Below are 23,528 nucleotides of genomic sequence, written 5' to 3'. Positions count from 1 at the left end.
GGTTAATATGTTGTGGGGTTGTTAACCAATGTCATAAAACAACATGTGTACTACTGTTTCATGAGAAACTATTTGTTCTGTAAGCCTTCACCTGTACAATAAAATATATTAAAAAAAAAAAATAAAAGAGGCTTCAAAAAGTATTAAACTAGAATTTTAAAGATTGTTCTCTATCACTCATCTTCCAGACTGACAAAGCCAATGACCTAGATTTTGGCCTGTTGGAGCCAGTCTGGCATGGTGAAGGGGACAGATTTTCTTCATTCGGGTTATGAATTTCCTATAGTGATCTTTATCAGGTCACTCATTCAGTGTATGAATTTCCTATAGTGATCTTTATCAGGCCACTCAGTGCGGTATGATGGATCACTTTTGTGTGGCTTTTCTTGCCCTGGTATTGTGGCTCCCACCCAAGTGATTGGGTGGGGCTGGGCAAAAAAGGTAATTGTGGCCCATCAAGGGGACTGGTCAGTTTTGCCTTAAAAGAGAGCCAATTCCAGAGCAGGAAGAGGATCCCACCACTACCAAGGAAGAACAGCCAGGAGCAGAGAGCGAGTCCTTGGGACCCGGGATCCCTACGCAGAGAAGCTCCTGGAGGCAGGAGACAGAGAGAGAGAGAACACTCAAGAAGTGGTGGCAGAGAAATGACAGCAGGAGACGGTGTGGTGGTCGGCCTGGCCCACAGAGCAAGAAAGCTGAGTGCCTTTTGGCAGGAACCTTGCTGGTGGTGTAGGGTGCCTCTGGGCACTTATTGGCAGAGCTAAAAGAGCTCTGTAACACTTGCCTGAGCAGGGCAGAGGCCGAGGGCCAGAAAGAGGTGTGCCTGCAAGCATGGCTGAGAAGAGGCTGTCCTGATGGAAGAACTGTATCCTGAGCGTTCCTGAGCCTGAACTGTAACCTGTTACTTCCCTAATAAACCCCATAATTGTGAGTATTGTCTCTGGATTTCTGTGTGGCCACTGCAATGAATTACCAAACCCAGCACAGAAGTATAGAGTGCTGTGGGAGGGATGGCTGGTGTCAGAATTGGTAAAGATGGCAGAGAGAAGAAGGCATGTCTGACTTGCACCTCACAGGAATCAGCCTTGGCCTGTTGATCTTGATTCTCCTTACCCCTTGTGAAGTTAGAGGAGGTCAGACGCCACTCCCATGCAATTTTTACACTCAGTAACCATCCTCTTACCATTGGACTGAGAATGAAAAATCTTTTTTCAAATTCCTCATCTCCAGTGTTTTGGTTCAGTCCTTAACATACCTCTAGCTTCTCCAGGACTCTATCCACTCCCAGTACTCTTATCTCCCCGACGTCTTGTTTGCGGCTAAGAACCAATTGTGACTGATTGATGTAAAAGGCTGGGATGAAAGGAATGAGGACTCTTTGCATTCCATTCCTGCTATGTTCACTGATGAGCGTGGCCCACCCGTAGACTGAGGTGTCAGCAGGGCTGAGGGCCTGCAGCAGCTCCTTGGACTGGGGTCGAACCTTGATTAGGCAGACATACACCCCTGAAGAAAAGACGAAAACCATTAGCAAGGCTCAGAGGCTCTACTGAGCCAAATGTATTAGGATAGGAAGGAAAAATGATAACATGTAAATTCAGCAAAAGAGAAAATATGAACGCAGCTTTGAGTAGTCACTATCAGCACACTACTGGCCACTATGAGGAGATAAACAAAGAAAAAGAAAAAGTCCGAGGGAACCCACAACTGAACATGTTGCCTAAGCATACCATTATTGATAAATCAACATATTGGAGAGCATTAAACAATAAAGTACAAGTGGGGGAATCTAGTACTGAGGGGATATAGAATGAAGGCGTAGTCAGAGTCCCTATTCCTGTTAATGGTATTATTTTTCTAGTTATCCATGCTCTGGCATATATTGTCTCTTGACATCCTTTTCCTTTACCCCTATATCCAATCATTCTCCAAATCTTGCTAACTCATCCTTTGAAATGTCTCTGACATCTGCCTCCTTCACTAGTATATTATTACTTTGGTCCATATCGGCATCAACTCATGCTTGGATTATTGCAGTGGCTCCTTCACTGTTCTCCTTGTCTCCCTTTCTTCTTATTCACCCTAGAATCCTTTCAAGATCTGTGGGACATACTGTGTGCCACACTTTTTATGCCTCTGGAGTTCTTTGGAAAGGGGGTAGCCTGATTTTAACACATTTCGCCTCAAGATGGGAGCCTTCTGAAATGCGTGAAACTAAAAAATCCTCAGTGGCAGTCTTGTTTTTGTGTAGATTGAGCACTGTCTTAGGTAATGCCTCCTGGATATGTGAATTTTCTAAACTTTTGACAGGTTTGCCTTTATTTCTGTGAGATAAGCCTTCTCACTATGCTTCCCAGTCACTATGTTCTCATGACAATGTACTTATTGCAAGAATAAGCTATTGCCAATCTTAATTCCGTCATAGTGGCCATTTTCCCCTTTATGCCATTTATTGTTTCCAGATGTTACTGGCTCCCTTCTTTTCTAGCTTCTAAACAGTAAATAATGCCTTTCCAATATGGAATAATGCATTGCAGTGGTACTTTTCAAGAGATTAGAACTCCTATAGGTTATTCTTACCTTGCATTCAATCTTAGGGCCCAGTCATTGCTTTCACATGTAGCAGGTGGAATGCACCACTGTGAGCAGTTCTGCAGTATTCTAGGGCAGCTGTTTCTGCTTCTTAGCTGTTAGTACTGCTTTTGTTATAATGAAGAATACATAGTAGTGATAATTTTCCTGAGATTCAAATTCCTTTAGTTGTATTTATTTGGCCTGTAAGTACTGCTTTTCAGTAAGGAAGAATGCATTGTACCACGTTTTGAAAAGTTTCATGAAAAATAATAAAAAGGCTAAGAAGAAGGAGACTGGAATAAAATGTATGTGCAGTCATTGCCAGGTGCCTTCAGGTTTTACCTCGTGTTTTGCAAATTTTGAATAAATAACACAAACTGTTTTGTCACTGACATGTATCGGCAGGATTTACTTCATTCAGGGTCTGCTGGGACACATGTGATCCCAGATAATGGGTATCAAAATCCCTAACTCATAAAAAAAATTCTGAATTGGTCCTTTAATCGGCATGACTTTATTAGCGAAAACACATAGTATCATCAAAAAATTCAAAGGAGAAAATAATTGGGTCTTGAAAGGGATATACTGCACCTAGATACTTTTCTTTAAAACCGCTTTCATCTTATTTTTGAAAAAACTTCTTCCGGACTCTATATTGCCTGGAATGTCCTGTTCTCATCACATTTAGCTCATTGCTGTCATCTTTCTAAGTCATTACCTTAGGTTTGATATGGCTATCCCTTTCTTTCTGCTACCCTAGCATCCCATGTATATCTCTATCCAGCTGATCACCCTGTGCAGTAACCGTAAGAGAGTTAAAAGCCTTGTCTTACTCTTTGTTCCCCCAGTGCCAGTCCTGGTACCAGGCACACATTTGGTGCCCAACAATTTGCTGAATGAACCTTCCTTCAGTGGTTTTTCATTACTTGTAGCATTCAAATTGCCTGGCCCAGGATTAGACTCTCTTATGATGTAGCACTCTCCCTGATGTAGCACAAATGTCTTACATTTGACATGAATCCTCTCATTTTAGATCAGTTGCTTTATAGTTATCCAAATGTCATGCCTATTTCTACTCTCCACTTTGTTAATGCTATCTGTCTGCTTGGAATATCCTTCAGTTCAACAACAAACATTCAAACATGGTACTACATGCTGGGGATAGAAGATGAATGAGACACAATCCAAACCCTCACAGAGACAATGGAGACCAAGAAGAAAATAGTAGATTATAATAGTATGGTAAGACTAGGATATAGAAAGCACAGCGTGTTACAGAGGGCATATTAAATGTTTGTTGAATTGACTGAACACAAATGTTGACTGGGAAATATTCCACAGTTATATATCATGAAATTGGGAAGTATAAATGCAATTAATAAGAAAGTGACAATTGTATAAATATGAAAGTAAGGAGGAAACTAGATGCAACCGGTGAAACCTACCTCTCTCCATGCTGAAATCTGACTGGACATGGAACACTTTACTTGCTGGAATGTCTAGCAAGGTATTACTGAACTGTACATGGCACAGCATGAGGGTCTCCGGAAGAAGGATTGTTGTAATGGCCAAGACCTGACTTGGTGTACAGGATCCTAATAAGCAGAGAAGAGGTAAATAACCATATCACTAACAAGAATTTATAAAAGGAGAGACAACTATATGAAGGCAGTTTGGCATCATAAAAAGAACATAAGGAAGAAAGAGGGTCAAGTTCTGCCTGGTTTGCTCAGCTCCGTTGTCTCCTGCTATAATCAAGGTGAATAAATTCTTGCCTCTGTGAGTTTGTGAATGACTACGGTGGGGCTTCCATTATCAATATCATAGGTGGTGTCCTCTTTCAAAGGCTTTTGAATTCTTCAGTGAGAATAAGACAGATTACAGGGAAATTGGACAGTTATCAAAAACAAAGTACTACAAGGAAACTTAGCGGGGGCGGACAGTTTATGTTAATGGAAGAGGAACAACTCGGAGGAGGGTGAGCATGCTTGCACAACTCGAAGAATGTAATCAATGTCACTGAATTGTACATATAGAAATTGTTGAATTGGTGTGTGTTCTGCTGTGTATACTCTCAACAACAACAACAAAGATAAAATAAATGACAAAAAACCAGGGCTTTGAACTAGTTCTAAACAGTCAGTCATGGCTGATGGAAACAAGGAAGGGCTTCGAACCAGTTTGAAGCAGTTCAGTCATGGTCGATGGAAACAAGAGCAGCATATGCGCTGCATAGCAACCAAATCTCTAGCACATCAGCTTTTGACCCTCATCAGGAAACTTTCAGGAGCCTGATGTGGGAGATTGGATTATTGGCAGGACTGTGGAAAGCGTCACATATTCAAAGTGGTGCAGTTGGCCGCCATCTTTGAGCAGGCCACCGGTGCCTGTTTCCTACTGGGGTCAGAAGCCAACATGCAAGAGATTTGGTTGCTATGCAATGCATACGCTGCCCTAGTTTTCGCTGGCCATGACTTAACCTGTTTGAAGCCCTGCCTTGTTTCTGTCAGCCATGACTGAACCATTTAGAACTTGTTCAAAGCCCTGTAAAAAACAAAACAAAAAAGTACTACAGTTGGGAGGTAGCTTTCAAGTCTAGGAAGGTTAGTTTTTCATAACTGATTGCAGTATGATTCAGATGAAAGATCCGTAGAACTTTATCACAAGTAGTGGCTTAACAGAAGCCATATAGCCAGCAAAAAATAGACTGGTGCCACAGTTGGGTCAGCTGTAATAGGTGGCATTCTTCTAGAACGAATAGGAATTGGCATCCTGCTGACAAGATTTGCACCTGTACAGTTTCCCAGTGGTCTCAGTTTGCTGAAGCTCTTGCCCAGCTGCCTGCAGTCCAATGACCATCCTCATCTTTTGGAGACTACCAGCAAGATCAAAGGGACTGTTTCATGAGGTTTCTTAATACAATAAACTGTGGTTTTAGAAAGATTCCGGGGAAAAGACATTGCAGTCTTTTTAAAACCACAGGTAGACAACAACAGGTGAATATGCTAACAAGCAACATTTCATACTTTTTCTCTGTAAAAGAACCTGGAAATTTTTAAAAGATTAAATAATATTCTTTATCCATACTTCAATTGTATTTATAAAAAATTAAATATCCAATAATGTGAAAAATATGTTACATACTTAAAAGCTGAAGGGCAAAAGGACAAATAGAGTTAAACCTATCTAGGTTTTATAGACAGTAATGATGTTGTGGACTTCTCTGCTTGGTTTCGACTGTTTGCCTATCAAAGAAGAAAACCTGGAATTTGTTCTTTCTTTTTTAAAAAAAACACAGGAATGAAAGAACATGGACTCTGGAGTGGGACATATTTACCACTTCTGCCACTAATTGGTTATTACCTTGTCCAAGTTAGTTGCTCTTAGCTTCGGTGTTTTCATCTTTAAAATGAGGATAAAAACTACCTGATAAACCCGTTGTCATCAAGTGGATTCCAACTCATAGCAACCCTATGTGATAAGATCGTTAAATGAGATAAAATATACAAATTCCTAGCACAGCACTTGGAACGTATTAGGGGCTCCTTGTATTTTAGTTATCTTTCCTCCGTCATTTCTTTGACCATAAATTATAGCCTAACGTAGAAGAAAAAAGAAACAAAACCACACAATAAGGCTATTTGCTAATCAAAAAATATTTCAGATGTAATCTAGTCCAATAATTCCAAAATTTGAGGAAGCTTTAGAAGGATTGATTCTCAGGCCCTATCCTGATTTAATAAATCTCTGGATGGAACCTAAGAATCTGTACTTTTAAAAACTTTTTGGGGAACTTCGGTAATCAGCCATGTTTAGAAATCCCCGGTCTTGGCTACCTCCTGCTCTCAGGCAAGGTTATTTATAACTAGAAAGACAATAGTGACTAGATTGAGCCTATTTTAAAACCTTAATCCAGTCACAATTTATGAGGTCTCATAGCTCTCTATGATTTATTTGTTAAGATGAGGTCAACTTCTAAATTAAGGAAACTTGGACTACCAATCCAAAGGAGTAAATGAATGGAGGGAAATTAGGAACGATGGGAACAATTACCCAGACCTATAAAGAAATTCCTGACCTTTAAGATTGACACCATTTCTGCCAGTGGTGATGAAGAGCTTGAACTCAGTTGAATTGGGGGTATTCGTGAGATAAGTCTTGATGTCATAACTGAGGGTTAATCTTGATGATGAATTGACCACCACCTGTCAAAGGAAAATCTGTGCCTAAGTTCTTACAGAATTTGGTTTCCTCCCTCCCCACCTGTTATGGATTGCATTATGTCCCCCCAGAATATGTGTTGTAAATCCTAACCTCTATGCCTGTAGCTATAATCCCATTTGGGAATGGGTTGTCTTTATGTTAATGAGACAGGATTAGTGTACAGTATATTTTGAGTCGATCTCTTCTGAGATATAAAAGATTAAATGAAAGCTAGCAAGAGAGATAGGGGAAGATTGATGCCAAGTCACATGGAGATTTCTAAGGAACCAGTAAGCAGAAGCTGAAGAGACAAGGACCTTCCCTCCAGAGCTGACAGAGAGAGAAAGCCTTCCCCAAGAGCCTGCATTCTGAATTTGGACTTCTATTTGAGAAAATAAATTTGTTTGTTAAAGCCATCCACTTGTGGTACTTCTGTTATAGTAGCACTAGATAACTAAGGCAGAATTTGGTACCAGAGGAGTGGGGTGCTGCTCTAACCAATACCTAAAATGTGGAAGCGGTTTTGAAATTGGATAATGAGTAGAGGCTGGATGAGTTTTCAGGTGCCTAACAGTAAAGGCCTAGATTGCCTTGAAGAAACTGTTGGTAGGATTATGGCTGTCAAAGGCAATTCTGGCGAGGGCTCTGAAGGAAGTGAGGAAAGCTATAAAGAAAGTCTCTGTCTTCTTAGAGAATACCTATGGTGCCAGCAACAGAATGTTGCTAGAAATGTGGACGTTAAATACGCTTCTGGTGAGGCTTTAAAAGGAAATGATGAATGTGTAATTGAACAATGGAGGAAGGGCGATGCTTTTTATGCAGTGGCAAAGAACTTGTCTGAATAATGTTCAAATGTTTGGTAGAAGGTAGAACTTGCACGTGATGAACTTGGATATCTGTCTGATGAGATTTCTAAGCAAAATATTCAAGGGGCTGTGTCATGTACTGAATTGTGTTCCCCCAAAGTATGTGTCAACTTGGTTAGGCCATGATTCCCAGTACTGTGTGGTTGTCCTCCATTTTGTGACTGATATAATTTTCCTGTGTGTGGTAAATCCTAATCTCTGCCTGTGGTTAATGAGGGAAGATTATATTATGTTAAAGAAGATTAGGGTGGGATGTAACACCCTTGCTCAGGTCACATCCCTGATCCAATGTAAAGGGATTTTCCCCTGGACGTTGTCTGCACCATCTTTTATCTTACAAGAGATAAAAGAAAAGGAAAGCTAGCAGAGAGTGGGGAACCTCTAGCCACCAAGAAAGCAGCACCTGGAGCAGAGCATGTCCTTTGGGCCAGGGGTTCCTGTGCTGCAAAGCTCCTAGTCCAGGGAAGATTGATGAAAAGGACCTTCCTCCAGAGCCGACAGAGAGAGAAAGCCTACCCCTGGAGCTGACACTCTGAATTTGGACTTCTAGCCTACTAGACTGTGAGAAAATAAATTTCTCTTTGTTAAAGCCATCCACTTGCAGTATTTCTGTTATAGCAGCACTAGATGACTAAGACAGGCTATGTGGTTTCTCCTTGCTGCTTATAGTAAAATGCAAGAGGAAAGAGATGGACTTAAAAATGAACTGTGCAAAATGAAAACAAACTTAAAGATTTGGAAAATTCTGTTGTACAAACTACGGATATGTGTCCTAGAATGTTCACCAGGGACATGGCTATACAATCTTTTGTTAAAGAGATTTAAGCCTGTGACGGATGGATCAAACCAGTTACCACAGCAGAAAATCCATCAGCTTAGACTGAAGGGGACAGAGAAAGAATGAAAGAACGCTATCTCTTGGAATTCTGTAGGCAGGAAACAGGCCAAAGGAGCTACATCTGTTGTCCTCCAAGAAAAGAAAATGACCAACCCTGGAGTAGCTCGGAGATCAGCAGAACTGTTGGAGCATGGGAAGCAGGGCCTTCTCAGTTTTAAAGAGTGAAGCCACAGCCTCCTAGGTTTGAAAGAGTCGGATCTTTGCCAACTCAGTTCTGGAGTGTGAGGCTGCTGTTTAGGTGTGCCAGGGGGATGGCACTGCCACCCAAAACTGAGGGGGCAGGTCTGCCATGTCAAGGGGCAGAAGAAAAGGGCATGTTGGGGCTGAGGGGGTGGGGTTGCCACTCAGAGGGACTAGGAGAATGGGGCCTCCTAAAGCCAGAGGGCCTGGAAGGTGCAGCTGAAGCCCAGGGTCGAGGGGCCTCCACCCAGAATCTGGAGGGCATGGCCAACACCCACAGTCTGAAGGGTGGGACTATTGCCCAGATGGTCTCAGAGAAGAGAGGATTATCTTTAAACCTTGAGAGCTAATGTAATTTATTCTGATGGGTTCTGGACTTGCTTTGTGCCTGTTATCCCTTCTTTCTCTCCAATTTCTCCCACTTGTAATGGAAATGTCTACCTTGTTCTGTTCCACCATTGCACTCTGGAAACAGAAAACTTGTATTCTAGATTTCACAGGTTCAGAAATGAAGAAGAATTTTACCCCAGGATGGAATACGCCTAAAGTCTCACCCGTATTTGATTCAGATGATTCAGAAGATGCGATTTTGGACTTGGCAGTTGATTTAAGACTTTTGGGATGATGTGATGGGGTGAATGTGTTTTGCATGTGGCAAGGACATGAATTATTAAAAGGCCAAGGAGTGGAATGTTATGGTTGGAATTATATCCCCCCCAAATACATGTTATAAATCCTAACCTCTATGCCTGTGTTTATAATCCTATTTGTGAATGGGTTGTCTTTGTTATGTTAATGAGGCAGGGTTAGTATAAAGTGTGTCTTGAGTCATTCTCTTTTGAGATATAAAAGAGATTAAACAAGGAAGCAGAGGAAAGATGGAGTAAGAGAGATGCCAAGACACATGAAGATCTCCAAGGAACCAGGAAGCAGAAGCTGAAGAGACAAGGACCTTCCTCCAGAGCCGATGGTGGGAAAGCCTTCCCCTAGAGCTGGCACTCTGAATTCAGATTTCTAGCCTCCTAAACTGTGAGAAAGTGAATCTCTGCTAAAGCCATCCACTTGTGGTATTTCTGTTACAGCAGCACTAGGTAACTAAGACACCACCCCTTGTAATTTTTTTTTCTTTGATTAATATATTCATTCACTTACTCATTCAAAAATATTTATTGAACTCCTACAATATATCCACCCCTTATAGTTTATTTACCCAAAGCACCTGTTTCACACAAGCATAAATTGTAGGGAATCACATATTTGAGAACCATAAAGTCTGCTCACCTTTCAGAAGAAAATATTTTTTCTAGAAGGAGGTCTTTGTTCATTGTTCCTTCTGACATTTTTTGTATGACTCCCTATTAAAATGCCTTTGAAGACAAATGCAACTTTAGGAAGTTTTTTCTCTTTCCCTAGTTAGCTATAATCTCAACTTCCTCTGGAACTTAAAGTACTTTGTTTCTCTCAATATACTTGTAGTGTTCTGCCTTATAGTGTAGGTACTTTGTATTTGTTAAAATCCCTACTACCTCAAGTAGATACATGAGACTAGATGGGTAGCCCCCGTCTGTAGGCAAGGTGAGAAGGCAGAGACGGTCAGGAGCTGGTTGAATGGACACGGGAAATCCGGGGTGGAAAGGAGGAGTGTGCTGTCACAGTATAGGGAGAGCAACTAGGGTCACATAACAATGTATGTATAAATTTTTGTATGAGAGACTAACTTGAATGGTAAACTTTCACTTAAAGCACAACAGTTAAAAAAAAAATCCCTATTAGATTCTAAGTCATTCAAGGACATAAATTTACCCTAACTTATGTTTGTACATCCTGTACTATGCCTTGTACATAAAGCAAGTACTTAATTATTACGAGAGAAGATGATTATGATGACCTTTTTCCCCAAATATTTTCAATTTAATTTCAACATACCACCTGTCTTGGAAACCCTGGTGGCATAGTGGTTAAGAGCTATGACTACTAACCAAAAGGCTGGCAGTTCAAATCTACAAGGCGCTCCTTGGAAACCCTAGGAGGCAGTTCTATTCTGTCCTATAGGGTCGCTATGAGTGGGAATTGATTCCATGGCAAGGGGTTTGGGTTTTAGTCTGTCTTAGTTATCTAGTGCTGCTATAACTGAAAAACCACAGGTGCATGACTTTAATAAACAGAAGTTTACTCTCTCATAGTCCAGTAGCCTAGAAGTCCGAATTCAGGATGCCAGCTCCAGGCGAAGGCTTTGTCTCTCTATCAGCTCTGGAGGAAGGTCCTTGTCATCAATCTTCCCCTGGTTGAGGAGCATCTCAGCACAGGGAGCCTGGGTCCCAAGGACATCCAGTGCTCCTGGCTCTGTTTTCTTGGTGTTATGAGGTCGCCCTGTCTCCCTGCTTGCTTCTGTCTTTTACATCGTTAAAGAGATCGACTTAAGACACAACCTAATCTTGTAGCTTGAGTCCTGCCTCATTAACATAACTGCTCACATCATAGAGGTAGGATTTACAAGATACTGGAAAGTCATATCAGATGACAAAATGGTGGACAATCGCAATACTGGGAGTCATGAACTAACCAAGTGGACACATTTTTTGGGGGGACACAATTCAATCCACAACACTGTCCAAGAAGCTCAGTACTACCATAGCTTGTTTGCTTTTTTTTTTTTTTTAAAAAAAATTCAAGGTCCTGAACACCCAAGTAAGCTACCTTAGAGCTTAGTGAGGGCAGGAGTTGTGTCTTTTTTCATTTCTGTATTTCCAGAGCCCAGCATGATGCTTGGCACAGAACAGGCCTTAGGAAGTGTCTGCTAGTGAATACATAATGGGGATTTTACAAAGTGCACAAACTAGAATATAAGTGACCTTTTGACTTCTCTGTAGCATCTCACACCATGGCCCATTCCCTCTATTGCCTTCTGTGACACCCTTTCTTCTTGCTCTTCTACTACCTACTCTCTTCTCAATCACTTTTTCTAGTTATCTTCTCATGCCACTTCTGTCCTCGACCCTCCTGTATTCTTGGGATACCTGGTCTCTTTGGAGGTCATCCAGATTTTCCCTCTTTACCCTCATAAACTTATGCTGAAGCCACTCTGATTTATTCTTTGGTCTTTAAACACACCATGTACTTTTATTTGCCTTTGTACATCTGTTCTTTTCTGAAATGTCTTCTCTCTTTTTTTCTGCCACGCAAATTTCTAATGCTCAAGACTCAGTTTAAACCTCATCTGTGGAAAACCTAGCCTTAGTTCCCCACAGGCAGGACACAGACTGTCTCCTGTATTCTCAGAGCATTTGGCATACCACTAGTACAGCAATGATCAATTATGTTGTAATTATTTGTCATGTATATGTATGCATTTATGTCATCACCAGACTGTGAGCTCCTTTAAAATAAGGCACCTGATATCATGTGGTCACATATTGGGCAATTATCTATAAAATTGGGATAATGTTTACTTTGCAGGGTTGTTGTGAGGATTGAAAATGATAGATGTACTGGATGTAAAATAAAAATTAAGAAAATCAATGCAAAGTGCCAAGCCCCTAGTACCAAAAAAGAAAACTGAACCCGTTGCCATCAAGTCAATTCTGACTCATAGCGATCCTATAGGACAGAGGAGAACTGCCCCATATGGTTTCCCAGGAGTGGCTGTGGATTCGAACTGCTGACCTTTTCGTTAGCAGCCGAAGCTCTTAACCACGATGCCACCAGGGTTTCCAAGCCCATAGGAGCCACTCAAAAAATGATAGCTACTACATCTGAGGAATGAAAAGAAGAACAAACAAGTGCTTTGGGCTCGGAGGAAGGAGAGGTTATGTGTATTTAAGGGGGAAATCAGAAAGTTTTCATAAAATCAACCCCTTCACTTATTCCCCCATGTCACCTACTCAAAGATATCCCTCTAGCAATCCTCCCCACTCTCCTATGTCAAAATTTCCCTCTACTGAATCATTCCCAAGCTATTATTTCTCTCATATTAAAAAAATAAAAGAAACTTTTGATCCTGCCTCTCCCCTCCAGCTACAGTCCCATTTCTCTGCAATCCTTTACAGCAAAACTCCTGGAAAGAGTTGTCTATATTCACTGTCTCCAAGTCCTCTTGTCCAGTTCTCCAATCAAGCTTCTCTCGTATCACTCCACTGAAGTTATTCATCAGAGCTGCCCGTGACCTCCTTAATGCAAGAAACATCAGTCATTTCTCAGCTTTCAGCTTACTTGACGTATCGGTAGTATTTGACGTGGTTGATCACTCCCTCCATCCCTGAAACACTTTCTTCACTTGGCTTCCAGTCTCTCTGGGTTTTCCTCCTACTTCACTGATGGCTTCCTACAAGTCTCTTTTGTTGGTTCCTCTTCTTCACTTGGACCTCTGAATATTGGACTGCCCCAGAGCTTACCCCTTGGACCTCTTCTCTATTTACATTCATTCTCTTGGTGACCTAACAGCTTTAAATATCATCCATATGCCAATGACTCCTAGACTTTTATATCCAACTACCTCAACATATCCATTTGGTATCTAATGGACATATCCAATTTTACATGTCCAAAACTGACCAATCTTCCCCCAAAAATGGTTCCACCTACAGTCTTCTCCATTTCAATTGATGGTAACTCTACCCTTTTGGTTGCTCAGCCCCAAATCTGAGGTCATTCTGCAAACTCTGACACTCCCCATATTATCTGCCAGGAAATTCTGTCAGTTCTACCTACAAAATATACCTAGAATGTGATCAACTTCTCACCACCTGCTCTATTATCATGCTGGTCCACCATCATATCTCATTTGGATTACTACAACAGCCTTCCAACTGGTCTCTCAGCTTCTACTCTTGCCCCGACAGTCTACTATCAACCAGTAGCCACAGTCATCTCTTAAAACATAAGTCAGATTAGTCATTCTTGTGCTCAAAACCTCCAATTGTTCCTTAGCTCACTTAGAAAAAATGTCGAAGTCCTTACAAAGCCCTACAAGACTCTACATGACTAGGCTCTCCATTACATTTCTGATCTCATCTCCTGCTACACGCCCTCTCACTCACTCTGCTCCAACCACACTGGTCCCCTTGCTATTCCTTGAAGTATCAGGCACACTTCCACCTTGGAACCTTTGTACTGGCAGTTTCCTCTGCCTGGAAAACTCTAAAAGTCTTCTCCATATATCTGCATGGAATATTTCTTCACATTCTTTAAGTCTTTGTTAAAACGTCATTTCAGTGAAGACTATGCTGATAACTCTATTTATAAGTGTCACCCTCAAGACCCTGCCCTAACTCCAATCCTTTTTATCCTACTACTCTGATTTTTCTTTTCCATAACACTTATCACCTTCAACATACTATATAGTCTACCAATTTTTATTATTTAATATCTTTCTTCCCCATCAGAAAGAAAATGCCACAAAAGCAAGGATTTTGTTTGTTTCTTTTGATCACTGCATTATCTCTAGGGTCTAAAACAGTATCTGGTACAGTGGATGCTCAGTAAATTTGATGAATGAATGAAGAATAAAGAAAGTGGCATTTGTGTGGGCTATGAAAGATAAAATTTTACTCGGTAGAGATGAAGGTGATAGGGCTTTCAAGGTAAAAGAAACAAACATATAGTTATAGAAAAGTGAAATGTTTAGCTACAGAACATTACAGTCCAATGTGACTGCTAAGTTATTGGGTACAGGACCTATCAATGACAAATCAGGGACTAAAATCTTATTTTTTGAGGGTCTAATCAGTTCTCTTATCACTACACTTCACAGCGACAGTCCATGTGACCAAACAGAGGCTAGAATTATTAGTGATTAAACTGCCAGAGAGATTACAGCAAAGGTAATGCTAACAAGTGTCAAAGAACTGTGTAGTAAAAAAGTTCTGCTTATTCTTTATAAATTACTTTCCACTGCACTCCAAAAGGTTAAGAATCCTAATTACTATTTAGCTTTAAGTTCCAATAAAGTTTGCTCGCTGGCTTTATATTTATTATGTGAGTGTGTTTTCTAGGATGTGTTTTTAATTTGTATATCCTGATATATGAAAATAGTCACCCCAGTCTCTTCAGCCCCGGTCTAGTTAGATTTACCTCTCGGTATGTTTTCACTACTCCTGGGATGTCATAAAAGATTGTCGCTGTTCCTACGCTCCTGGCCACTCCTACTCCAGTGACAATGTCTGTCTGTAGAATATTGTGAGCAGAAATCATCCATGTTCCGGGTTCTCCTAGGGGAAGACAAGAGAAAACACCTGGCTGCAACCTTTGGTATAAATTGATGGTCACTCTAACCTTATTCAGTAGACCATTCCAAATTAGTAGACATTCAAGCATACAGATATCTCTTCCTAGGAAGAGGAACACCAGCTTTGAGGATAAATTTGTTTTCTAAACATTAGGTCCCCTCAAAATATCATGTCAGCAAAATAAAACAAGACATACTGCTACATCATTAGTCATTAGGGAAATGCAAGTCAAAACCACAATGAGATACCACTTCGCACCTACTAGGGTGGCTATTATCAAAAGAAAAAGGAAGATAAGTGTTGGCAAAGCTGTAGAGAAACAGGAACCCTCGTGTATCACTGGTGGGAATGTAAAATGGTGCAACCACTGTGGAAAACAGTTTGGCGGTTCCTCCAAAAGTTAAACATAGAATTACTAAGTTGTTGTGTGCCACTGAGTCAATTCCGACTCATAGCCACCCTATAGGACAGAGAACTGCCCCATAAAGTTTCCAAGGAGCGGCTGGTGGACTCGAACTGCCGACCTTTTGGTTAACAGCCTGAGCTCTTAACCACTTTGCCACCAGGGCTCCTAAAATTACTATATGACCTTGCAATTCCACTCCTAGGTATATACCCCAAAGAACTGAAAGCAGAGGCCCAAACAGATATTTGCACACCAGTGTTCATAGCAGCATTATTCGCAATAGCCAAAAGGGGGACACAACCCAAGTGTCCATCAACAGATGAAAGGATAAACAAAATACACATACAGTGGAATATTATGCAGCCGTAAAAGGAATGAAGTTCTGATACATGCTACAACATGGATGAATCCGGAAATCATGGTAAGTGAAATGAACCAGGCACAAAAGGACAAATCCTATATTATTTCAGTTAGATGAAATATCTAGACTAGGCAAATTCATACAGATAGGAAGTAGATTAGAGGTTACCAGGGACTTGGGGAAGGGGAAAATGGGAAATGAAGATTTTTCTGATTGGAGTGGATGAAAAAGTTTTGGAAATACACAGTGGCAATGGTTGCTGAACCTTGTGAATATAATTAATGCCACTGACATGTCTACTTGAAACGGCAAATTTTATATGTATTTTACTACAATACAATTAAAAAAACAAAGACATATTGATCTTCAGTATCATAAGAGGAGCTACTTAGTTGGAGAATGTACCTCTTTCCTTAGGAAACACAAAATAACACTTCTTTATGTACAGGGATGACTCTCTGATTAAGCTTTGTTCAGATCCTGCTAAGGATGAATCTGCCTGGGGCTGCTGATTGATGCCAGCAGGAGGACTGCAAGAAAGTGACAACTGGCAGCAGAGTGGATGTGTTGACTTTGACTTAAGTCTCAAGGTGGCAGAAGGAATCAGCCAAAGATTAGGCTAGCTGACATTATCCTAGAAGACTGAGGGACCATCCTGACAAAACCTAGCAAGAGAGAGTAAAACAAGCCCTTGCTTTACCGACAAGACAGATGGACTCATGGGATTGCAACTCTGATTGTCAACCTTAAAGCAGGTTTAGCTCACCAATTCTGGATTCCATGTCAGTAGTGCTTGCTTGCAAGCCAGTTCTTATGTTCTTATAGGACTAGAGAATTTGACCTAGGCTGAACAGATCTCCCTTTGTATCAAGGCCAAGATATTAAAGTCAGATCCAACATTACCTCACTTTATCCAAACATTTACTCATAGTTCACAAAGCCACACACCACCCCAGTCAGTCTTACTTGGATGTATTATTTGGATACATACACAGAGGCAGTGCACGCCCCTTTGGGATATGCAATCTCCAAGCCCAAAGAATTCACACTGTCACTTCCTAACCAAGGACTGACTTTCTGTGATTTCATTTAACTCAACAGTACTTCTTAGGAACAGAATTGCTTTGCTGCTCAAGGGTACAGTTTAGCCCAGTTCAAGGCCAAACCTTATTAGAGAGATGTTATTAGTAGCTAGGCCTCCAAATATGTCTCATAAAACTGTGTACACAAAGTTGGTGCTTAGAACTAAAGCTTTATTGTTCTTTCCTTCCTTTTTTTTATTGTGGTAAATACACAGGTAACAAAACGTTTGCCATTTCAACAATGTTCACATGTCCAGACGGTGACATTAACTACGTTCATCATGTTGTTCAACCACCACCATTAACCATTTTCGAATTTTTTCGTCATCCTTAACCGAGAAGCTCAGTGTCCCCTAAGCACTGTGTCTTCCTCCTTCCTCTCGTTTCATCCTTCATTGCTCTTTAACTTAATAATTACCCTCCTTCAGAGGCTGGGAACAGGGGTGAAGGCACGGTACCCTGCACTGTCTACCTAATACTGTATAGAGCTGTGTATGCAACAGGCACTTGATAAATATGAGTGGCTGACTTCTACATGGCTGGCTATTGGATAAATGAGCATTAAACTGAGAATTATCAATTAACACGACAAATGATGCAAAAGTATCTTCTTCCTGTGAGAGGCCCTCAGATTTTAGATCATTTAGAAAAAATCCTCTAAGGGCTGAGCTGCTTTCTAATCCCCGGAAGTGTCCGTGTGTGACGCTGAGAAAGGGAAGGAGCAGAGACCATGCTGGTTGACGAGGTGAGTACTGAAGCAGATGACGTCTCCGACAACGGCGAGCTTGATGTCTGGCTCAATGGCATGCTCTACAGCGACAGGAACATAATCCGCCATGCCTGGATGTCTCCGGTCCCAGAGCCCCACAAGGGTCACCCCTCTGTTCACAGCCTGCGCCATGTAAGTGTAGTTCCTATTCCCTGGTCCGATAAGCAGCAGGTCATCTCTGAAAGTAGACACAAAAGGTAGAAATCTCTGAAAACAGACAACAGTCGGGAAACAGCTCTGGGGGCAGACCCTATCACAACAGTTTACGTTCAACAGCTTAAAAGTTCACAAGAATTCCACAATGGAGAGTAAGTAACTAGGGGCCAGGGAGCAGGTCTGTTACCTTTATCTGCATAGGGCCCAGTAAGGCTTTTTGATGGTAACACTCCAGTTAGCTCCCTATGAGTCTTTCTGTGAACTGGGACTTGACAGATTCAAAACATCCTGAAATTTTCCTTCATTGAACGACTAATTCCACTCTTTAACTGAGTCTGGTCTTTTTCTTATCTTAACGAAAGAAAGATCAGATTCCAAGTGCAGAAAGTGAGAGGAATTTACTGGAGCTGCTATATAATACTAGCCTAATCTGTAGGGTTTTTACTACAGTGTTAACACCGTTCCCTTGACCCCCATACCTGTTCAGAGCCAGATAAAGGTGGGTGTTGTGTGTGTGGAATTTCTCTCCGATGCTACTGTAAAACTGAACACTGAAGGTGAGACACATGCCCAGGGGAAAGGCTGAGAGGGTCCTTCCTGGGGCTGTGTAGAGCTTGGGGTGGCTGCTCATTCGCAGGTATGTCACTGGTGCTACCTGTGGGAGACAAAACCGAGCGGTACAGAGAGGATGCGCTGGAGAGAACTGCGACCATGCTCTGAGATTTAGAATCAATGATAAAACAGAGGGGTGCTCCTCTTCTGCAGGAAATAACCAGCTCTTCAGTTGAGATGACTGAAATCACAGTGAAAAAGAAATATGGTACCACAGGGAACGGGTTTTTAATTAACCAAGCTGTGGGAATGTGAAGAGAAGCTGGAGTTTTTGAGGAAAGGAGTACAATTCATTTGTTTTGCGCAGAGTGTCTATATTACTGTTGCATAAATGATCATTTAGCAGGAATACTACAGACTGTTCACGCTGTAGGAGATAGCTGTGAAACATTAGTGAAGTCCAGCTTTGAATTCTAGCTTCATCATTTCATAGCCTCATTTAACTGTTCTGGGTCACAGATTTCTTATTAAATGGGGATAATAATGTCTACTTCATAGGGTATTTGTGGTGGTTAAAACAGATAATATACATAAAAGGACCAACATAGTGGCTCGTGCCACTTGATTCCAACTCAGAGCAACCCTACAGGACAGAGTAGAACTGCCCCACAGGGTTTCCAAGACTGTACTCTTTACGGAAACAGATTATCACATCTTTCTCCCATGGAGTGTTGGGTTCGAACCACCGACCTTTCAGTTAGCAGCCAAGTGCTTAACCATTGCACCATCAGGGCTCCTTGGCTGGAATATAAACCTGTTGCCGTTGAGTCGATTCCGACTCATAGCAACCCTACAGGACAGAGTAGAATTGCCCCACAGAGTTTCCAAGGAGTGGCTGGCGGATTTGAACTGCTAACCTTTTCATTAGCAGCCAAACTCTTAACCAGTGAGCCACCAGGGCTGGAATATAGTTGGTGCTTAATGCCTAAAAAAATTTTGTGTTAGAATAACTTACCTCTGAGGTCACTTTCAATTCTAAATTTTAAAAAATTTTGATAGCAACAGTTCTATACTCCTTCCACACCAACAATTTTTCCAAAGCTGCTCAGAAGACAATCATATCAATTTGAGGTTAATCTCTTTTATAACAAGGACTCTAATGACCACTTCTACCAGCCACCTGTCAGTCTGTCATACTGTGTTGGTTGAGCATTGCTATGATGCTGGAAGCTATGCCGCTGGGATTTCAAATACCAGCAGGGTCACCTATGGTGGACAGGTTTCAGCAGAGCTTCCAGACTAAGACAGACTAGGAAGAAAGGTCTGGTGATCTACTTCCAAAAATTAGCCAATGAAAACCTTATGGATTACAACCGAACACTGACTTACTCATTTGCTTTGAGAACATGTCAGCAGGAGGGATCAATTGCTAGAGGAGGATATCTGGTGAATGTTATGGATTGAATTGTGTCATGTGTTGTAAATCCTAATCTCTACGCCTGTAGTTATAATCTCATTTGGGAATGGGTTGTCTTTGTTATGTTAACGAAGAGGATTACTGTATGATGTATCTTGAGTCAATCTCTTTGGAGATATAAAAGAGATTGAACGTAAGCTACCAAGAGAGATGGGGGAAGCCTGATGTGAAGACACATGGAGATCACCAAGGAACCAGGTAGCAGAAGCTGAAGAGACAAGGACCTTCCCCCAGAGCTGACAGAGAGAAAACCTTCCCCTACAGCCAGTGTCCTGAATTCAAACTTCCAGCCTCCTAAACTGTCAGAAAATAAATTTCTGTTTTTTAAAGCCATCCACTTGTGGTACTTCTGTTATAGTAGCACTAGATAACTAAGGCAGAATTTGGTGCCAGAAGAATGGGGTGCTGCTCTAACAGATAGCTAAAATGTGGAAGCAGTTTTAGAATTGGGTAATGGGTACAGGCTGGAAGAGTTTTAAGGTGCCTAATAGTAAAAGCCTAGATTGCCGTGAAAAGACTGCTGGTAGAATTATAGATGTCAAAGGCAATTCTGGTGAGGGCTCTGAAGGAAGTGAGGAAAGCTATAGAGAAAGTCTCTATCTTCTTAGAGAATACATATGGTGCCAGTAACAGAATGTTGCTAGAAATGTGAATGTTAAATGTGCTTCGAGGCTTTAAAAGGAAATGATGAACGTGTAATTGGACAATGGAGGAAGGAAGATGCTTTTTATGCAGTGGCAAAGAACTCGTCTGAATTATGTTCAAATGTTTGGTAGAAGGTAGAACTTGTAAATGATGAACTTGGATACCTGGCTGATGAAATTTCTAAGCAAGCTCTTAAAGGGTTTCTCCTTGCTGCTTATAGTAAAATGCAAGAGGAAAGAGATGGACTTAAAAATGAACTGTGCAAAATGAAAACAGAACTTAAAAGATATGGAAAACTCTGTTGTACAAACTAAGGATATGTGTCCTAGAATGTTCAGCAAGGACGTGGCTATACAATCTTTTGTTAAAGAGATTAAGCCTGTGACTGATGGCTCTAACCAACTACCACAATAGACAACCCATCAGCTTAGACTTAAGGGTACAGAGAAAGAATGAAAGGAAAGAATGCTCTCTGTCTCTTGGAATTCTGTAGGCAGGAAACAGGCCAAAGGAGCTACATCTGTTGTCCTCCAAGAAAAGAAAAGGACCATACCGGGAGCAGCCTGGAGATCAGGAGCATGGGAAGTAGGGCCTTCTCAGTTTCAAAGGGTGGGGCCATGGTCTCCTGGATCTCAAAGGGTGAGGCCACAGCCTCCTAGGTTTCAGAGTTGGAACTTTGCCAACTCGGTTCTGGAGTGTGGGGCTGCTGTTAAGATGTGCCAGGGGATGGCACTGCTGCCCCAAAACTGAGCGGGCAGGGCTGCCATGCCCAAGAGGCAGAATAACGGGGCCTGTTGGGGTCAAGGTGTTGGGATCTACACGCAGATGGACTAGGAGAATGGGATCTCCTAAAGCTGAGGGAGTAGAGTTACCATCCCAGAGGGCCTGGAAGACAGAGCTAAAGCCCAGGGCCAAAGGGCCTCCACCCAGAATCCAGAGGGCATAGCCAACACCTAGAATCTGGAGGGTGGGGCCATTGCCCAGATGGTCTCAGAGAAAATAGGATTATTTTCAAGCCTGGAGAGCCAATGTAATTTATTCTGCTGGGTTTTGGACTTGCTTGATGCCTGTTATCCTTTCTTTTCCTCCAATTTCTCCTATTTGTAATGGAAATGTCTACCTTGTTCCTGTTCCACTATTGTAATTTGGAAACAGATAACTTGTACTCTAGTTTTCACAGGTTCAGAGATGAAGAGGAATTTTGCCCCAGGATGGAATACGCCTAAAGTCTCACCCATATTTGATTCAGATGATTCAGAAGATGCGATTTTGGACTTGGAGTTGATTTAAGACTTTTGGGATGATGTGATGGGGTGAATGTGTTTTGCATGTCGCAAGGACATGAATTATTAAAAGGCCAAGGGGTGGAATGTTATGGATTGAATTATATCCCCCCCAAATACATGTTATAAATCCTAACCTCTATGCCTGTGTTTATAATCCTATTTGTGAAGGGGCTGTCTTTGTTATATTAATAAGGCAGGATTAGTGTAGAGTATAATATCTTGAGTCATTCTCTTTTGTAATATAAAAGAGATTAAATGAAAGCAAGCAAGAGAGATGGGGGAAGATTGATGCTAAAACACGTGGTGATCTCCAAAGAACCAGGAAGCAGAAGCAGAAGAGACAAGGACCTTCCTCCATAGCCGACAGTGAGAAAGCCTGCCCCTAGAGCTGGTGCTCTGCATGCGGACTTTCAGCCTCCTAAACTGTCAGAAAATAAATTTCTGTCAAAGCCATTCACTTGTGGTATTTCTGTTATAGTAGCACTAGATAACTAAAACAGAATTTGGTACCAGAAGAATTGGGTGCTGCTCTAAAAGACACCTAAAATGTGGAAATGGTTTTGAAATTGGGTAATGGGTAGAGCGTGGAATAGTTTTAAGGTGCCTAACAGTAAAAGCCCAGATTGCTTCGAAAACACTATTGGTAGAATTATGGATGTCAAAGGCATAATAGTGTAAATAATTAAGACAGTGAAGTAGGGGGCCAGTAGGGTCAAGGGAGATCCTTGGTGATATGGATTGGCACAATAACCACAATGAGGGACTCGAACATGCTGGCAATTGTAAGGATGATACAGGACTGGGCAACATTTCATTCTGTTACACACAAGGTCACGATGAGTCTGAGTCAGCTCAATAGCAGCCAACAACTTCCACTTTAATTTGATGGTTTATGACCATGTTAAGATTTGCCTCTTATCTTACAGGTTCATTTTTTATTTTCAGAGAAGTTTCTAGTTCTTACAAAAGGAAATCTGTCTTTAAAATCATAGTATTTCTTTTACTGTTTTGAGTAAATCCCTGAACTCACCTGAACCCCAGTTATAGTTGTTTGATTGACTCCAAAAGGTTCTACAGAAGTGACTTCCAACACAGCAGTACCTGCAATGGAACCAGCTTTCAGGAGCCCTTCACCATCCTCCTCAATGACGGATGAATTAGGGAAACACTTGAGAACACGGGAACTCACAAAGGCGGCTCCTTCCCTAGGAAACAAATGGAACAAGTGGTGGCTTTTGAGGGCTGTCTGACCAGAAAGAAAGAAGGAAAGTTTGTCAGGACCACTGTTAGAAGCTGTAGTATGAGGAAACTGCTTACCATTTTATAGGTTGTGTGCTTATTTATTCCTCAGGTAAAAGCCTACCTTTGGATTATGCTTATCTCTTTAAACATCAAATCCTATTAGACATTTATCATTTAAAAATTATTTGGCCACAGAAATGAAAACAGGTATTCAAACAAATATGTGTACATGAATGTTCAGAGCAGCACTGTTCACAATAGCCAAGAAGTAGAAACAACTCAAATGTCCATCAATGCATAAACAGATAAATGTGGTGTGTATATATATATAAGAAAATATTATTCAGCCATAAAAAGGAATGATACATGCTATTAACACAGATTAATCTTGAAACCATCATGCTAAGTGAAACAAGCCAGACACAAAAGGCCACATATTGTATAATTATATTTATATGAAATGTCCATAATAGGCAAATTCATAGACAGAAAGTAGATTAGTGGTTGCCAGGGGCTGGAGGCGGGAGGATAGGGAGTGATTGTTTAATGGTATGGAGTCTCCTTTGCCTGCCTGTTGCTGTCAAGTCAATCCCAACTCATAGTGACC

At 41.3% G+C, this 23,528-nt stretch overlaps 1 protein-coding gene across 1 annotated transcript in view; it reads right to left on the bottom strand.

Moving 5' to 3' along the window:
- Positions 1 to 23,528, bottom strand: part of NUP210L (nucleoporin 210 like) — a 115,969-nt gene that overhangs the window by 5,187 nt on the left and 87,254 nt on the right. The window contains exons 30-36 of the mRNA XM_004388580.2: positions 22,710 to 22,884; positions 18,199 to 18,374; positions 17,524 to 17,741; positions 14,791 to 14,927; positions 6,653 to 6,779; positions 4,020 to 4,169; positions 1,256 to 1,506 (exon numbers count right to left, since the gene is read on the bottom strand). Of these exons, the coding sequence (XP_004388637.1) occupies positions 1,256 to 1,506; positions 4,020 to 4,169; positions 6,653 to 6,779; positions 14,791 to 14,927; positions 17,524 to 17,741; positions 18,199 to 18,374; positions 22,710 to 22,884 (1,234 nt within the window). The remainder of the gene's footprint in view (positions 1 to 1,255; positions 1,507 to 4,019; positions 4,170 to 6,652; positions 6,780 to 14,790; positions 14,928 to 17,523; positions 17,742 to 18,198; positions 18,375 to 22,709; positions 22,885 to 23,528) is intronic.

The sequence above is a fragment of the Trichechus manatus genome, unplaced genomic scaffold (assembly GCF_000243295.1).
Source record: "Trichechus manatus latirostris isolate Lorelei unplaced genomic scaffold, TriManLat1.0 scaffold00213, whole genome shotgun sequence".
Lineage (NCBI taxonomy): Eukaryota > Metazoa > Chordata > Mammalia > Sirenia > Trichechidae > Trichechus > Trichechus manatus.
This window is presented reverse-complemented; position numbering and strand designations above follow the sequence as displayed.